The sequence below is a fragment of the Balaenoptera physalus genome (assembly GCF_965194825.1).
Source record: "Balaenoptera physalus genome assembly, chromosome: 13".
Taxonomy (NCBI): Eukaryota; Metazoa; Chordata; class Mammalia; order Artiodactyla; family Balaenopteridae; genus Balaenoptera; species Balaenoptera physalus.
In genome coordinates, this window is record NC_138892.1 from 86151554 (window position 1) to 86167075 (window position 15522).

Genomic DNA, 15522 nt, shown 5'->3' on the forward strand with positions numbered 1-15522 from the left:
CTTTTTATATCTTATGATTAGCATCTTGTCCATTTCATTTGTAAGTTTTATTCAGCGTGGGTAGTCAAGGTAACCATTGTCAAGAACAAGACCTAGGACCTGGAAATTAGTGAATTAATGTTAGATTCTCCTTATGAATACCATTCTTACGAATCCTTGGAGTTGGTGACATTTTGGCTATATGGCTAGTCTCTTAAAATTATATAAGACTTTACAGGTGGTGTTTCGAGGTAAAACTAACTTTGGGATTGGCCCAAAGCATATAGACAGCTATAATAAATAGTAAGACTTAGAACAGTGAATATAGGTGCAATCAAAAGTATTCTTTTAATTGGAAAGAAATAGCTAAAATATGGCATTATATTTAGCAACTTACTGGCTAATATTTGTATGGTACAGATAAGAATGACAGTGAACCAAATCGAATTGTTCTTTAAGAAATTGGAAGACCAGGGCTTCCCTGGTGGCGCAGTGGTTGAGAGTCTGCCTGCCAATGCAGGGTACACGGGTTCGAGCCCTGGTCTGGGAGGATCCCACATGCCGCAGAGCAACTGGGCCCGTGAGCCATAATTACTGAGCCTCCGCGTCTGGAGCCTGTGCTCTGCAACAAGAGAGGCCGCGATAGTGAGAGGCCCGCGCGCTGCGATGAGAAGTGGCCCCCGCTTGCCGCAACTGGAGAGGGCCCTCGCACAGAAATGAAGACCTAATACAACCATAAATAAATAAATTAAAAAAAAAATGATCAAGTCCTTTAAAAAAAAAAAAAGAAATTGGAAGACCAGATATAGCACTGGCAGAATGTGGTATCAAGTCCCAGTGTTTACAGTATGGAAGACTACTCAGGCTTCTACCTGATTCTGAGACTTGGAGCTGCCTTGGTGTCATGGGCAATAACACATGTCTTTGTTTTTCGAGGGGACGTTGAAAATATGTCTATGTCATGTTGACTTTTATTTTTCGTTTATAATTTAATTGTTTAAAATAGGTACCAATTCATGGTTCAAAGATAGAAAACAATATAAAGGTATATCGGGAAAAGTCTCTCTCTTACCTTTTTTTTTGCGTCCTCAATTCCCAGTTCTCTCTTTTACAGTTAACCACTGGGAGAATTTCTTATGCATACACTCCTACTCTCTTTCCCTCTTTTACACAAATATAGGCCAGTTCTGCCCCCTCATCCTCTCACTCAACACAGTTTTTTTATGAAAAATCATAAAAATTATCTGGACATATAAAGAGTTTCTGTGATGGATATTTTGAGTCACAGCGTCTGCCTGATTATGGACTTGACAGGCAGGATGGTGAATAGAGACCAGTCCTGTAAATAACAGAAGCTATTCCTGCAAACTAAAGGATAACCTTCTTTTGCTCCATTAATGAGCTTGAGGCTTCTCTATCACACTTGAATCTTCAGATATAGTTTGTGCCAACAGTACTATAGGTGAATGCAGACTCCTGTGTATAATTTATTAAAGGTTAATTTATATTGAAAGCGTGAAATTGTGTTCCTTAAAGTCTTGGTCTAGGTTCAGATCCAGGGAGAAGCAGTTCTGTCTGTTTTTACTGTCTGAGTCCTGATTTGTTTCTCAGTTGTCTCCTAATCTATTCTAATATTTAGTTGATATGAAATATGCAGAGGGAAGGTGTTGGTTTTCATTTCTGAGATGGTGAGCAATTCTCTGAAGGAGAGTGTAGGTAACTACCATAATAAGTCTTCTAGCAGAACCTAACAACAAAAGTAACTTTAATAACTATAAAATAACTTCGTTATTATCATTAAGAAAGCACAACTTCATTTCCCCACAATTTGAGATATGAATAAAAATACTTGAAGATGAAGCAGACATTGTTAATGATAGCATAAATAAAAAATCAACTTAGACTTACTTCTTTAGAGCACTTTTCCCATAACTGATTTTAATTTTTATCTAAAAATGAGCACGAACCTATTTGCAGGGCAGGAATAAAGATGCAGATGTAGAGAATGGACATGTGGACACAGTGGGGGGCAGGGGAGGGTGGGGTGAATTGTGAGATCGGGTTTGACATAAATACACTACCATGTGTGAAATAGATAGCTAGTGGGAACCTGCTGTATAGCACAGGGAGCTCAGCTCAGTGCTCTGTGATGACCTAGATGGGTGGGATGGGGGGTGGAGGGAGGGAGGTCCAAGAAGGAGGGGATATAGGTATACATATAGCTGATTCACTTCATTATACAGCAGTAACTAACACAACATTGTAAAGCACCTGTACTCCAATAAAAAAAGTGAGATAAAAAAATGAGCACCAGGTTTAAGGAGCAATATTAGTGTTGGATGTTTAAGATAAAAGTGAAATATTTGCCCAAGGCCCAAACTATAAACGTATTCCTACAAGGTCATACTTGATTCTGCATTCTCTGAATCCAGATGACATTAAAATGTTTAATAAATTTCTGAGACTATGGGGAAGATCAAATATAATAGATTTGTTTTTAATTCTGGAAATAATACAAATATATAAGATTTCCTACTTGCACTTGAAGTGATTCTAATATTTAGGCAGATTGGTTTATTTGTGGTGGGTGCATTCACTCTTTGTATCTCCTGTATACATGGCATCAGACCTGGTGTGGAGGGATGCTGACCTATTTATTGACATTAAGAAAGCTCTAACTGAAATAGGAGACCAATAAGAAAAGGATCTAGGGACTTCCCTGGCAGTCCAGTGGTTAAGACTCCATGCTTCCACTGCAAGGGTGTGGGTTCAATCCCTGGTCGGGGAACTAAGATCCCGCATGCTGTGCGAAGTGGACAAAAAAAAAAAAAAAAAGTATCTACACCAGCTTTCTGAATCCAGACTGATAGGCACTGTGGGACATGATTATATGATTATATAATCATTTATCAGAAGATATTTTACCTTGAAGAGAAAAAGAATTGAATTAAAATTTATATGGAGGGGCTTCTCTGATGGCGCAGTGGTTGAGAATCTGCCTGCCAATGCAGGGGGCACGGGTTCGAGCCCTGGTCTGGGAAGATCCCACATGCCGCGGAGCAACTGGGCCCGTGAGCCACAACTACTGAGCTTGCGCGTCTAGAGCTTGTGCTCCGCAACAAGAGAGGCCGCGACAGTGAGAGGCCCGCGCACCGCGATGAAGAGTGGCCCCCGCTTGCCGCAACTAGAGAAAGCCCTCGCACAGAAACGAAGACCCAACACAGCCAAAAATAAATAAATAAATAGCGTTCCCTTAAAAAAAAAAAATTTATATGGAGGATAAATAGGTCAAATGTTAGGTCAATAACGAGGACTTCTGTGCAGTTATTTTTAGCTTCAGATATAGCACCACAGACCCATGCAGTGTCTCAATTGCAACTTATTTCTGATTCCCAGATTGTTGTTGGAGATAAAGTTGTTTTGATGCCCGTGAATGCAGGACAGCCACTACATGCCAGCAACATAGAGCTTCTTGATAATCCAGGGTGTAAAGAGGTAAGTTCAGGAGGAAGGGAAATGAATTTGTTGATTTTTCTCATAAGAGGAAAAAAAAGTCCCATAGTTTCTTTCATTGTTTTCATAAGCATCAGCCCAGTTATGCTAGTTAATATTCCTGAGGTACATGTAGATTTCAGATGGTCCTTTGAAGATGTTTTTTGACATACATACCAAAGTTGTTCTTTCTGCTCCTTCTACTAGTTGAAGTAATAATTTCTGGTATAAAATTGAATCTGCAGTCTTATAACTTAATGTTTCTTCATTCATAGGTGAATGCTGTTAATTGCAACACTAGCTGGAAAATCACTTTATTCATGAAATATAGTTCCTATCGAGAGGATGTACTAAAAGGGGTAAGTATGTGCTACCTAGACGTTTACTGGAAGAATTGAAAGTAGTCTTACTGAGCTTCTAGATGCAAAACCTGTGTATTCACTGAGGTTTGAAGTTTAGAATGTGACTATAAACCTTAAAACTCACATTGAGTTTTCCCTCCTGTATTTGGAAATGTATATTTATACATACTCATTAAAAGCCAAGTGTTAGCAGAAGGCCCAGAGTATCAAAACTATAGAGAGACACCCACTTCTTATGTCTATTTGTTCAAACTTTTGTTGGAAATATAGTTTTCTTGGCCTGTTTTTCTAGGGTGATGTTGTTCGATTGTTTCATGCGGAACAAGAGAAGTTTCTGACTTGTGATGAATATGAGAAAAAACAGCACATTTTCCTTCGTACAACTTTGCGTCAATCAGCCACTTCTGCTACCAGTTCTAAAGCACTCTGGGAAATAGAGGTATGTAAATATTTTCTGGCTTTTAATAAATACTTATATCAATAAGACAAGGTCACTAGGCTGATCGGTTTACTGTTATAACCATCATTTGTGATAGACCCATAAAACAATAATTTTGGTGAACCCACTTGTACCTCTTTACTGCTGTGACCAGTTTGAAATGTTGCTACTTCCTTTATCTATCTTCTCAGGGGCATCTCTCTCTTTCTCTCATTTAATAAGGGCATATATATGATTTAGCTTTTTAAAATTCCATTGTGAAGTGTTGTCAAGACTGATCAGACTGTTGGCCTTGTGCCTCGAATGGCACTGGAGTTGAAATGGAGAGGAGGACTCACTGTAAGTGAGGATCTGAAGTGCGCAGTCACTGAAAAGAACATTTGTGTCTTCTGGGGATGCCGTTTCTATTGGAGTGAGGAGACCCATAGTTAAGAATTCATCATCCTTTAAGAGGTTATTTGCTTGGGCTTCCCTGGTGGCGCAGTGCTTGAGAATCTGCCTGCCAATGCAGGGGACACGGGTTCGAGCCCTGGTCTGGGAGGATCCCACATGCCGCGGAGCAACTAGACCTGTGAGCCACAATTACTGAGCCTGCGCGTCTGGAGCCTGTGCTCCGCAACAAGAGAGGCCACGATAGTGAGAGGCCCGCGCACCGCGATGAAGAGTGGCCCCCACTTGCTTCAACTAGAGAAAGCCCTCGCACAGAAACGAAGACCCAACACAGCCATAAATGAACAAACAAACAAACAAAAAATTTAAAAGAGGTATTTGCTTAAGTGTGCCAATATGATAGAGTAATTAAGAAAATGTAAGGTATGGATTTTTCTTTAAAGGACCTTTCTGTACCACGGAAGAGATAAGATATACGTAGTTAACTACAAACAACCTGATAAGTTCCATCTTGATTTAATGGACATCCAGACCCTACAGCAGTGGTTCTCAACCATCTCAAATTCATCACCCCTCTTTTACAGCATATATTTTGTTATACTTCCTCTATGTATGAAAATGAAATTCATATTTAATATTATTTTATAGTCTCATGATTAAAAGTTAATAAAATGCCCAAATTCTAATATAAAGGAGAAACAAAAGAAAAATAATTTATATAAAACAATATGTATTTCAACATGTAAGTACCTACTTTAGAAGATAAAATATTTATATCTATCTTTGATGGATACATTTGGATTTGAGAGAAGTAGAAGAAGAGGATCAGAAGACATTCTATACAAGTACAGGAAAATGAAAGAGCAGAGGTAAATGTGTGCCCTCAAATAATATCTAGTATTAGGTGAAGTAATAACAAATAGACTTATTTGTACATGATTTAAAAAAGAAATCACTATAATTGAAATAGGGATAATGAGGCAAATTCCAAACTATTGAAACAGAGAAAATGAGGAAGTATCATGTTTATGCAAATGAGCTGAGCCTTAATTGTAAGTGAAGCGTCAAAATAATTCTCTAAGTTATGACATGGTTTAGAATAGAGATGAAATAGCACAAAAGCGTAGTTTTTTTCTTGAAACCCCACTCATGTTGAGGCATACTTTCAGTCTCTAGCATTCAGAAGAGACCATATCCTTCAATATATTTGGAGACCATATCCTTCAGTAAGTGAAGGGAATTGAGAAGGTCTGGGGAAAACAGCCACCACCAAAACTACATGATATTCTTCCCAGAAGCCTACCCCACAACTTCTCTTATCAGGGTAAGAGATTAACAGGCAACCAGAAGATAAATACATAATTAAAATACACATTTTCTTATCACTGTGCTTCCAAAATTTTCAAAATATAGGGATAGCAATAATGTGAAATATTATTTGAAAACTTTACTAGCAAAATACAGTGATGAAAAAGTCAGATAGCAACTTCCCTGCATTTCACGTGTCTCTGTCTATTTAATGTTTGGTTCTAAGTCTGTTAAAAGGAGTTTTGAATCTCTCTTCTTATATATTTACCATTAGTTTTATAGCTTTTGCTGTAATTGTACCTCTGCACTGAAATCCTTTCCAACAAAATGCGTGGTTGGAAATGCTGCGTCCCACTGAGCAGTCAGAATGGAGAGAGTGAATAGATTATTCAGTAATTTTGAGGCAATGTCTTGGATTCATTTAAGCTTCCTTCTCCATAGTGAATTTCTCTAAAATTATTAGCCTTTTCATATAACTTGATGTAAAAGCTTTCTAGTATGATTACACGTTAAAGCATTACCAGTTTACATTTGTGGTAGGTTTATTTCTGCAATATCATGGGACGTTTCTGTATTGTGCGCTGCACCAGCCAGCCTTCAGTCAGGAAGACTGAGCATCAGGTGTTTCAAGCAGAGAGGTATTTAATACAGGAAATTAGGTTTCAACGTTGTTGGAAGGACTGGGTGGGAGAAAGTGGGGCGGGGAATGTGGTCTTGTCTGAAGATCTGGCAGCGCCAGAAGCCACTCCTCCCTGTGCGAGCCCGCACAAGGCAGCTGCCACCACCTTTACTGGAGCCCTAAGAGGAGCCTCTCTTTCACTTCCTTCTGTTTCCCGCCCCTGTGCTACAGGGGAGCACTTTGAAGGGCGGGGATGCTCCTGAGTGTTGTACACAATATCTAGCCTATGCTGAACTCTCCTGTGAATTGCAGGATATTTAATGTCTTGGCTACTGCCCATTCATGCCACTAGCATCCCTCCAAAATCACTGTGATACATGAAAACACCTTCCCTTCCCTATCTGCAAATTGTCCCCTAGGGAGCTGTACTACTGTTGCTAGACCCGCTAGTGTATAGGACAGGAGTTCTTAGTCTGTGATTCATGGTGAGCTTCAAGTTATTTGTTAACCTCTAGCAGTGGTATACAAAAGGTGTGTGTGCGTATGTGTGTATGTGAGACAGCCACTCGATTTGATCAGATTCTTAAAGATATCTATGCCTCTCGCAAAAGGAGTAAGAGTTCAAACATTGACAGGATCACAGTAGCTGGTGGGATTAGCAAAGGATGGGTGATAGAAGGTCGATGTGAGAACTGAGCTTTGAAGGATGGGCAGGTGTTTGGCTACAGAGGGAGCATTTTTGTAAGACTTCACCCACTTTGAAGTATTTTCATCATTACCTCATTGAGCTTTTGGAGTAGCGGAAGACATAGGAGCTGGAGTCTAGCAAAAGGCATTAGAAAGTCCTGTACATTAGCACCCAGAATTTGATGCTGGGGTTGGAGGCAAACAGTATGAACGAGAAGAAGGAGGCAAAGAGTATTAATCTGTTGGAGAATAGTGGGAACTTACCTGAGCACTCTAATATGCGTTATGATATTTAATCTTCACAACAATCCTATGAATTAAACCCACCTGGTACATGAAGAAGCAGGCTTGAAGATGTTACGTTACTTGCTGTGATCATACCGTAGTAACTGGTGGAGCTGGGACTCATAAACAGTCGTCTTTGGACTGGAAAGCCTGAGCTTTGCTACAGCACCGAGCCACCTGTCGTAAGTGACAGTTGCAGACCCCACTTTCATTCCCAGTGAGCCTAGTGGCTCAGCATCTGGGGCAAGACAGGTTTCTAGGACAGGCATCAAAGGACATGGTGTTAGTAAACAGGCAACACATGGAAAGGGCCAGGAAGTAAGTTAATCCAGACCTCCAGGCCTTGGCGTTTATGGTTCTCTCTGCCTGGAATGATCTCTTCCAATCTCTCTGCATGACTGTCTCATTCTTATCCAGCAGAGTGCCCATGCTGATTGCCGTATCGATCGAAAGTAGCCTACTCTAGGTACCCAATCATGTGCTCTATTTAGTTCCTCCTGGCACTTGCCAAATCTTATTCACTGAAAGCTCTGGTCTTATTCATTACTGCGGTCCCTGCTGCCTAGAAGAGTACCTGACACGTGGTAGGCAACAGATTCATTCATAATCTGTTGAATGAATGAATAACAAACGTGGGGAAACCCCACCGTATTTCCAGTTTTGGCCCGGGAAACATGTCCTTTGAAGTAAGGCATCTGTATTTGCAGCTGTGAGGTGGGAGAATCATGCAAGCCCAGTGAGTTAACTGTGCAATTACTCATTTATGGGGAATTTTGTTTTTCTGCCACATTGTCCTCCTGAAAACGTATATTAGATCTGACAAGTTTAGCATGAACAGGCGGGCACCCCATGTAAACTGTTGGCATTTGCTGGCCAGGAACATGCATGTCTTTTAGCCATTATTTTCGTTTCTCTTTTTGTCTGTAGGTAGTTCATCATGACCCATGCCGTGGAGGTGCAGGACAATGGAACAGCTTGTTCAGGTTTAAACATCTTGCAACCGGGAACTATTTAGCTGCAGAGGTAAGATTAATGGATATAGTGCTGTTAAATCTCTGATTCTGAAATAGTGGAACAGGCAATACAGAAGATGTTGTATTTGAAGAAACAGCTATTATGCACATTTCATTATTGCCTGTCGTGTTCTGGATTGGCGTGTCAGTTGTTCTCAAAATGTAAATATTAGTTAAAACCTTAAAATAATTTTTGTCTTGAAAATGAAAACAGCAGCAACCACCACGACAGAACCGTGTGGTTAGTTTGCTGTACGGGCATCTGGAAGGGGGTATCTGATTTGCGTCTGTGTGAGATGCGTCCTGAGATTTGCTATTTAGCTTCACTCTTTGAGAATGTCTGCGTTGGAGCCATGATCAGCGCATAGTCAATGTGGTGTAGTCTAGATAGTTTCTGGTTGATCTTCTGTGGGTATTCTTTTACTGGTGGGTGGCTTTCATTGTTCAAACCATTGGAGAGGAAAGGGTTTTTTCCTTGAGATACTGCACTGTCCTAAAACTGTCAATAAAAATGGTAAAAACTTAGAAGGGTCTTTTCTTTCTCCACTAAATGCATGTTGACAATCAGAATGAAGGGTAGGTAGATACAATAGTACAGATGTTTTAGCAATGATTTAATTAAAGTTTGGTTATCTGGTTTAAAACTAATTTTGAAAATATTTGATTTATTTTTTTAATTTAGTTTTTCTTAAATCTTTTTTGTAATTGAAGTATAGTTGATTTACAATATTGTGTTAGTTTTACGTATACCAGTTATACATACATATATATATATGTATCTACTTATATTCTTTTTTCAATTCTTTTCCATTATAGGTTATTACAAGATATTGAATATAGCTCCCTGTGCTATACAGTAAATCCTTGTTGTTTATCTATTTTATATATGGTAGTGTATAGAAAATACGTTTTCAGATGTATGAAAATGTCCATTCATTCTACTCTCCTCAACTCTGTTTTTCAATTTAGAGTTTCTTCTGGGATTCTAAACCAAAATTTGGTGTTGGAATTTTTAGTATTATTAAAAATTTCTATAAACATGCTGACCCCAGTCTAAGCTGGAACTCAACCCTATTACTCTCTCCATCATGTTAATATGTGATGATTTTCTTTATAGTACTTCCCACGAACTCACTTATCGTAAATTTTATTTTTTTTACTTTCTCTGTCATAATGGACACTCCCTGAAGGCAAGGATTTTTTTTTTGTAACATCACCACTGTGTACCCAGCACTTATGACAGTGCCTGGTACTTCAAAAGCATTTGGTGAATATTTTTTGAATGAATGAATATGAAGAAGATATTCAGGCTTCTCTGAGCTTAGATAATGGGAAGAAGAAAATTTCGGGATTTGTATCTGAGAGGCATTTGGAGCCATATTTGGGCAAATTAATCTCTCTAAACTCCCATTTCCTCCCCTGGAAAATGGGGATAATCACAATATTTGTATAATAAGAATATTAAGAGAATGAAATGAGGTGAAGTGCTTGGCATCATGTGTGACCATGGTAAGCATCCAAGAAGGGTTGTCGGCATGATTAATTTTATAATATGATAAGTAGAGATTGTTCTTGCTTTTATAAATATCTGACTCAATTTTAATGAGTCTGCTCGACTAAATGAAATAGAGCTTTGCAATTTATGGGCTGCTTGTACCATAAATGTTTCGAAGTAACTGTTCTGGAAAAGTAACCCTTTGAAAAATTAAGCAGTAAGGTAAGAGAATCTTGTCTAAAATAAGAATTAGAAAAGTCTACTGGATGTTCTATAAAAGATTAGAAATTAGGATTAAAATTCTTTTGGCGATGGGGAGGCACTCAATAGCAACACACCTTTGGTAGAGGGGGCCAGGGAGGTACAAGGAAGGGCAGCTGCTTGGTGGACGAGGAAGGCAGACGGGGAAGAGTGGGAAGCGTGTTCAGGCAATGAGGGCGAGGAGGTATGCGGCATTGTACATTTCCTATGGATAATTCATGTATCACACGTAAGATGTGTGTGAGTTTAGAAGTGGCGCTAGAAGGTGGGAAGGGAGTGCTGGGGCCAGAAATGTAGGGCAGCTGTTTTTTTCTGGCCATGGATATTAAGCCAAGGAGAATGGGTTTTATATGTAACTTAAAGAGCAGTGTTCTAAATAATTTGTGTTCAAAGCAGACCCCTCCAGAGTGGCACTGTCCAATATGGTAGCCACCAGCCACACATTGGTTATTTAAATTAAAGTTAATAGCCTTAAAATTAAGTAAAATTAGAAAGACTGGCAGCCTGAGAAGTCATAGAAGCAACTGGAAAATCAAATGGGCTGAGTCACAGATGCCAGGCAAGGGAAGATAAGAGTTTCAGCAAGGGGGGGAACGCTACCGAAAAGGTCAGGAACAAAATGTCTTTACAATATTTGGCAAGAATGGGGTCATCTGTGACTTCACTGAGAGCATTTTTAATGGAAACCGGAATGCAGGGGTTGGAGGAAGGGATGAGGAAGTCAGGAAGCAGAAAGAAGTGCTGACTGAGTTTTCATATAGTGACTGCGAAGGGGGAGAAATATTAATAAAAGGAGAGTAAGAGTCCAATTAGACAGACTTTTATGAAATAGCTTTAGAAAAAGTAAGGTGGATCAGCTCTTTTTGTATTAAAAGGGAAGGACCTATCACAGGGCAGGATTTGGCGCTGTATTACTCTTCTCCCCCAGCTTTTCCACTCTCAGCACACTGATTTATAATTTAAAATATTAATTTAATGTGCTTGAGGCACCCCTGGTAAATTGGATGATGTAATTCTCGAATTGCCTTTGAGTTTATGGTGTTTATATTGTCCAGTATGGCAAAGAGGGCCTAGAGTAGTGGGAAGAAAAGTCCTAGGTAGACCACTCACAATCTCTCTGCCTTTAAGCAAATAGTTAACCTCTCTGAACTTCAGTTCCCTTGTGTGTAAACAAGGTGATAATATATATTACATGGGATTTTTTGGAATTAAGGAATATCTTGTGAATTTTCAGCACCTTGTACATAAAAGGTATTCAGTAAGTGTTAGGTCCCTTCACTTCCACTGGGAGGAAGGAGACAGAAAATATGTAGTAGTGTTTATTATTATTATTTTAAAATTTATTTTTATTTTCCAGAACTGACATTTCTTTGTCAATCAGATAACTTAATGGGGAAAAAAGTTGAGAGGCTCACCACTGGCTACCTTGTGCCTAGAACAGTGTCTGACATTTAATTTACATTCAGTAAATAATGGATAGTCTAATGAATGAATCATAGAGACAAGGAGGTGCACATCCAATCATTTCACTTTACAGAAGAGGAAACCCAGACTCAAAGAGGTGATTTATTTTGTCCAAAGTTAAAAAACAAGATTAATGATAGTATCCAGGCTGAATGCTACACTTGCCTTGGTTCATCCGTTATCAGTGGTTCTCAGCCGAGGGTGATCTTGTCCCCAGGGGATATTTGGCAATGTCTGGAGACATTTTTATTGTCTCTGTTGGGGAGAGGTGGCTCCTGGCATCTAGTGGGTAGAGGCTAGGGATGCAGCTAAACATCCTATAATGTGCAGGACAGACCCCACAACAAAGAATTATCTGGCCCCAAATGCCAGTAGTGCCAATGTTGAGAAACCCTGATCTCTGTTATACTGAAATTACACAACCTTTTATTGACAGTCTACTAGGTGGAAGCACTACTTTGTTATTGTGAAAAAACCAAAGATGATTAACATTTTGTCCTTGTTCTTTAAGAATTTGCAATCTAGAGGAGAATTAGATTAACTCATCACTAGGGCATCTCTTTTGCAATTGTTTCCAGCACACATAAACATCTGAGATAACTGGTTTTGTGTAATGTTTACATTATTAACATCTATAGAAGACCATGATAAATCTCACAGTAAGTTTAAAGGGCTGCAACCTTAAGTGTAAGCATATGTGAGAAAAAACACCTAAAATTTTTACTTACACTTCCTTGACATGATATTCTGTTTAACCAGTACTTACTGGGTGGCTAAGTTATTCAGAAAAATGTAATAAGCTTATTGTTTGTTTAGAAATGAAGGGGGAACTAACTAAAGAAAATTAGACCATTCGTATGATGAAGATTCTGTAGTCTAACTATAGAGACAAAGCACATAAATTGCAAGCTATTCAAGAATAGCACCATATTTTGTGTGTGTATATGTGTGTGAATTGTGGAAGACATCTAGGAATTAGGACAGTGATATAACACTGTTTAGATTTTATTCTCTAAGTTACTAAAGTGAACCAACATTTAGAAATGGACCCTTATTCAATTTGAATATCTCCAACAGTATTGTCTTAGGGAATTCAAGGTTTATTTTTGAGTAATATGCAGTGCTAGAAACTCATGGACAAAATGTGGAACAAAGTATTTAATTATGAATTAGGTAATCAGGGCATTTGTGGCTGCATCAGATAATGCATTGCAGTACTGTATTATTAGGCTGTCTTCCTATAATGTCAGTTTCTGTGGGCCATACAAGAAATTAGGTGACATGAGGGGAAAGTAAACAGTCATGTATTTTTGCTTTTAATATACAGGACAGTTTTGTTTTTAGTGTCAGCACACTCTGTGCCATTTTGCTATAGATCTTTTTCTTGTATCACCTTATTGGTTCAGGAGAGTTCACAACCATGTCTGTGGGACAGAAAGTAAATTTATCATATTTTGAATAGGATAATATGGGAGCCTTAGTAAATAGTTCTTCTACAGCCATGGGGAGAATGATAAATCAAATATCATAATTTCTGATCTGCTGCATTTTCTTTCTTTGGATATTATTAAAGCAATAACCATTGATGATCCTTTCCAAAACAAGATGGAGGGACTAGTGCAAAATAATTTTGTTAAAGAGTTTATAATTGCCCTTTTAAAGACTGCTAGCTTATTTGTTTGTAGATAGTCCAGACTTCCACCAGATGGCAGTAAACACATTTCCTAACTATACGGTAGTCTTTGGATTTAATTAATTAGGTAAAAACTTTGTGCTCAAGAACCTGTACATTAGCATAGAATATTATGCATATTAGGGCTGTAGTTTTAAATATCCCAATGTTTAGTTCTCTATCAAATGTACCAGCCATAGTATATGAAAAGGGACTCTCTCTCTCTCACTCTCTCTTTCTCTCTCTCTCTCTATATACACACACACATATATCACACATATATATATACATACACATACAATATTTATATATAATAGAGGAATATACATACCAGACCCTATACACATGTATAAATATATATCAAAATAGAAATGATGCCTGGCACATATAAGCATCCAGTAAAGGTTATTTTTCCCTTCTTTTCTTTTCTAGACCTAACAATCAGCATAATAGGTTGGCTCTGAAATGCCTGGTCATTCGAAAGAGGAACATATTATTTACAAATCCACATGTGATGATTTTATAACTTCAATGGTATATATAATAAAAATTGATCAAAAGACATTTCATTATAAAAAAGTAACTTTTGTTTTTACGAAAATGAACAAAAATTATGGACTTACAACTTGTGGTCTGCTTCTTGCTATTGTTAGAGGGACAGTTGCAGCTGTCTTTAATTTGATAAGTGGTACAACCGTGACTTTCTCTCTCTAGGTGTTCATGGTATTACTCTCTCTCTCTCTCTCTCTGCCACTTTTCTATTCTGACTTAGTCACACTCTCTACCTGACTTCATTCTGGTCCTCTTTGGCCTCTTAAGTGACGACTCCCTTCAGAGCTTAGTGGTGGCTGTTTGCTCTTTCTCTTCTCTGTCACTCACTCCCGTGGCTGCAGTGGGTCGTGACTTTGATCTCGGGTATCCTACTGCCACTGAAACTCAATAATCATATCTAAGATGGAACTGTTTCCCCACAGAGAGTGAATTTTCTTAGCTCTGGGTTAAAAACTTGGGAGTCACGATAAACGTGTTTTTCTCTCTCAGTTTATGCATTCAGGTTCTCCTGACTCTGTCTCCGCAAAATCTTTTGCATCTGCTTTCTCCTTTCCATTTCAGCATTGATATCGTTGGGGCTCTGCCACCTCTTACGTGAACCCCACACTTGGTTACTTTGCTTCTTTCCTCATCTGTCTCTGTCTCCTACTAATTATGGCCAAGTGAGGATTTTTAAGGCACTGTTTCTGCAGACATTTTCCCAGTGATATTCAAAATCTTTCTGAAGATGCAAACCCTTTAGCCTGTGGCAAAAAGCCCCATTGGCCCGGCCTCTTCCTACCTTGGATCACACCAGTCCTCGTTATGGAGGTGGGAGGGAAGTTATATGCTATCAGGACTAAAAGATGTAGCTTTGGAGCCCTCAGACCTGTGCTTCTGAATAACCCTGCCGCTCGCCAGCAGTGTGACTTTGCATGGGGTACTTCACTTGATGCCTCCTTTGGAAAATGGGGCTAAGGGTCCCTTCTAATAGGATCATTATATGGGGAAATGAATGAACTTTAAAAGCATATAAAAAGTATTCCGTAAATGACATTTATGGGTCTTCTCTCATCAAGGCTCATTTTCTCACCTATTTGGCATTGGCTCTGCCTGCACTGCCTGTCCTGTTTACCCCCTCTTCCTTCTTCTTCTTTTTTTTTTTTTTTTTGCAGTTTTAATTTTTATTTTCTTTTTTAACTTTTATTTTATATTGGAGTGTAGCTGATTTACAATGTTGTGTTAGTTTCAGGTGTACAGCAAAGTGATTTAGTTATACATATACATATATCTATTCTTTTTCAGATCATTTTCCCATATAGGTTATTACAGAATATTGAGCAGAGTTCCCTGTGCTATCCAGTAGGTCCTTGTTGAGAATCAATTTTATATAGATAATCTTTCCTTCTCTCCCAGTCATATTGAATAATTCTACCTATCCTTCAAGGCTTCGCTCATATGCTACCTTCTCCATGAATAATTCTTCAATAAATTTGCCCACCACAGATCCCTCCTTCTTCTGACC

At 38.6% G+C, this 15522-nt stretch overlaps 1 protein-coding gene across 4 annotated transcripts in view; it reads left to right on the forward strand.

Annotated features, from left to right (window-relative positions):
• The window catches only part of ITPR2 (inositol 1,4,5-trisphosphate receptor type 2), a 524966-nt gene that overhangs the window by 113067 nt on the left and 396377 nt on the right, over window positions 1–15522 (forward strand). For all 4 annotated transcript variants that reach the window (XM_082419574.1, XM_082419572.1, XM_082419571.1 and 1 more), the window contains exons 6-9: window positions 3376–3474; window positions 3747–3830; window positions 4126–4272; window positions 8489–8584. In XM_082419574.1, coding sequence (XP_082275700.1) covers window positions 3376–3474; window positions 3747–3830; window positions 4126–4272; window positions 8489–8584 — 426 coding nt within the window. The remainder of the gene's footprint in view (window positions 1–3375; window positions 3475–3746; window positions 3831–4125; window positions 4273–8488; window positions 8585–15522) is intronic.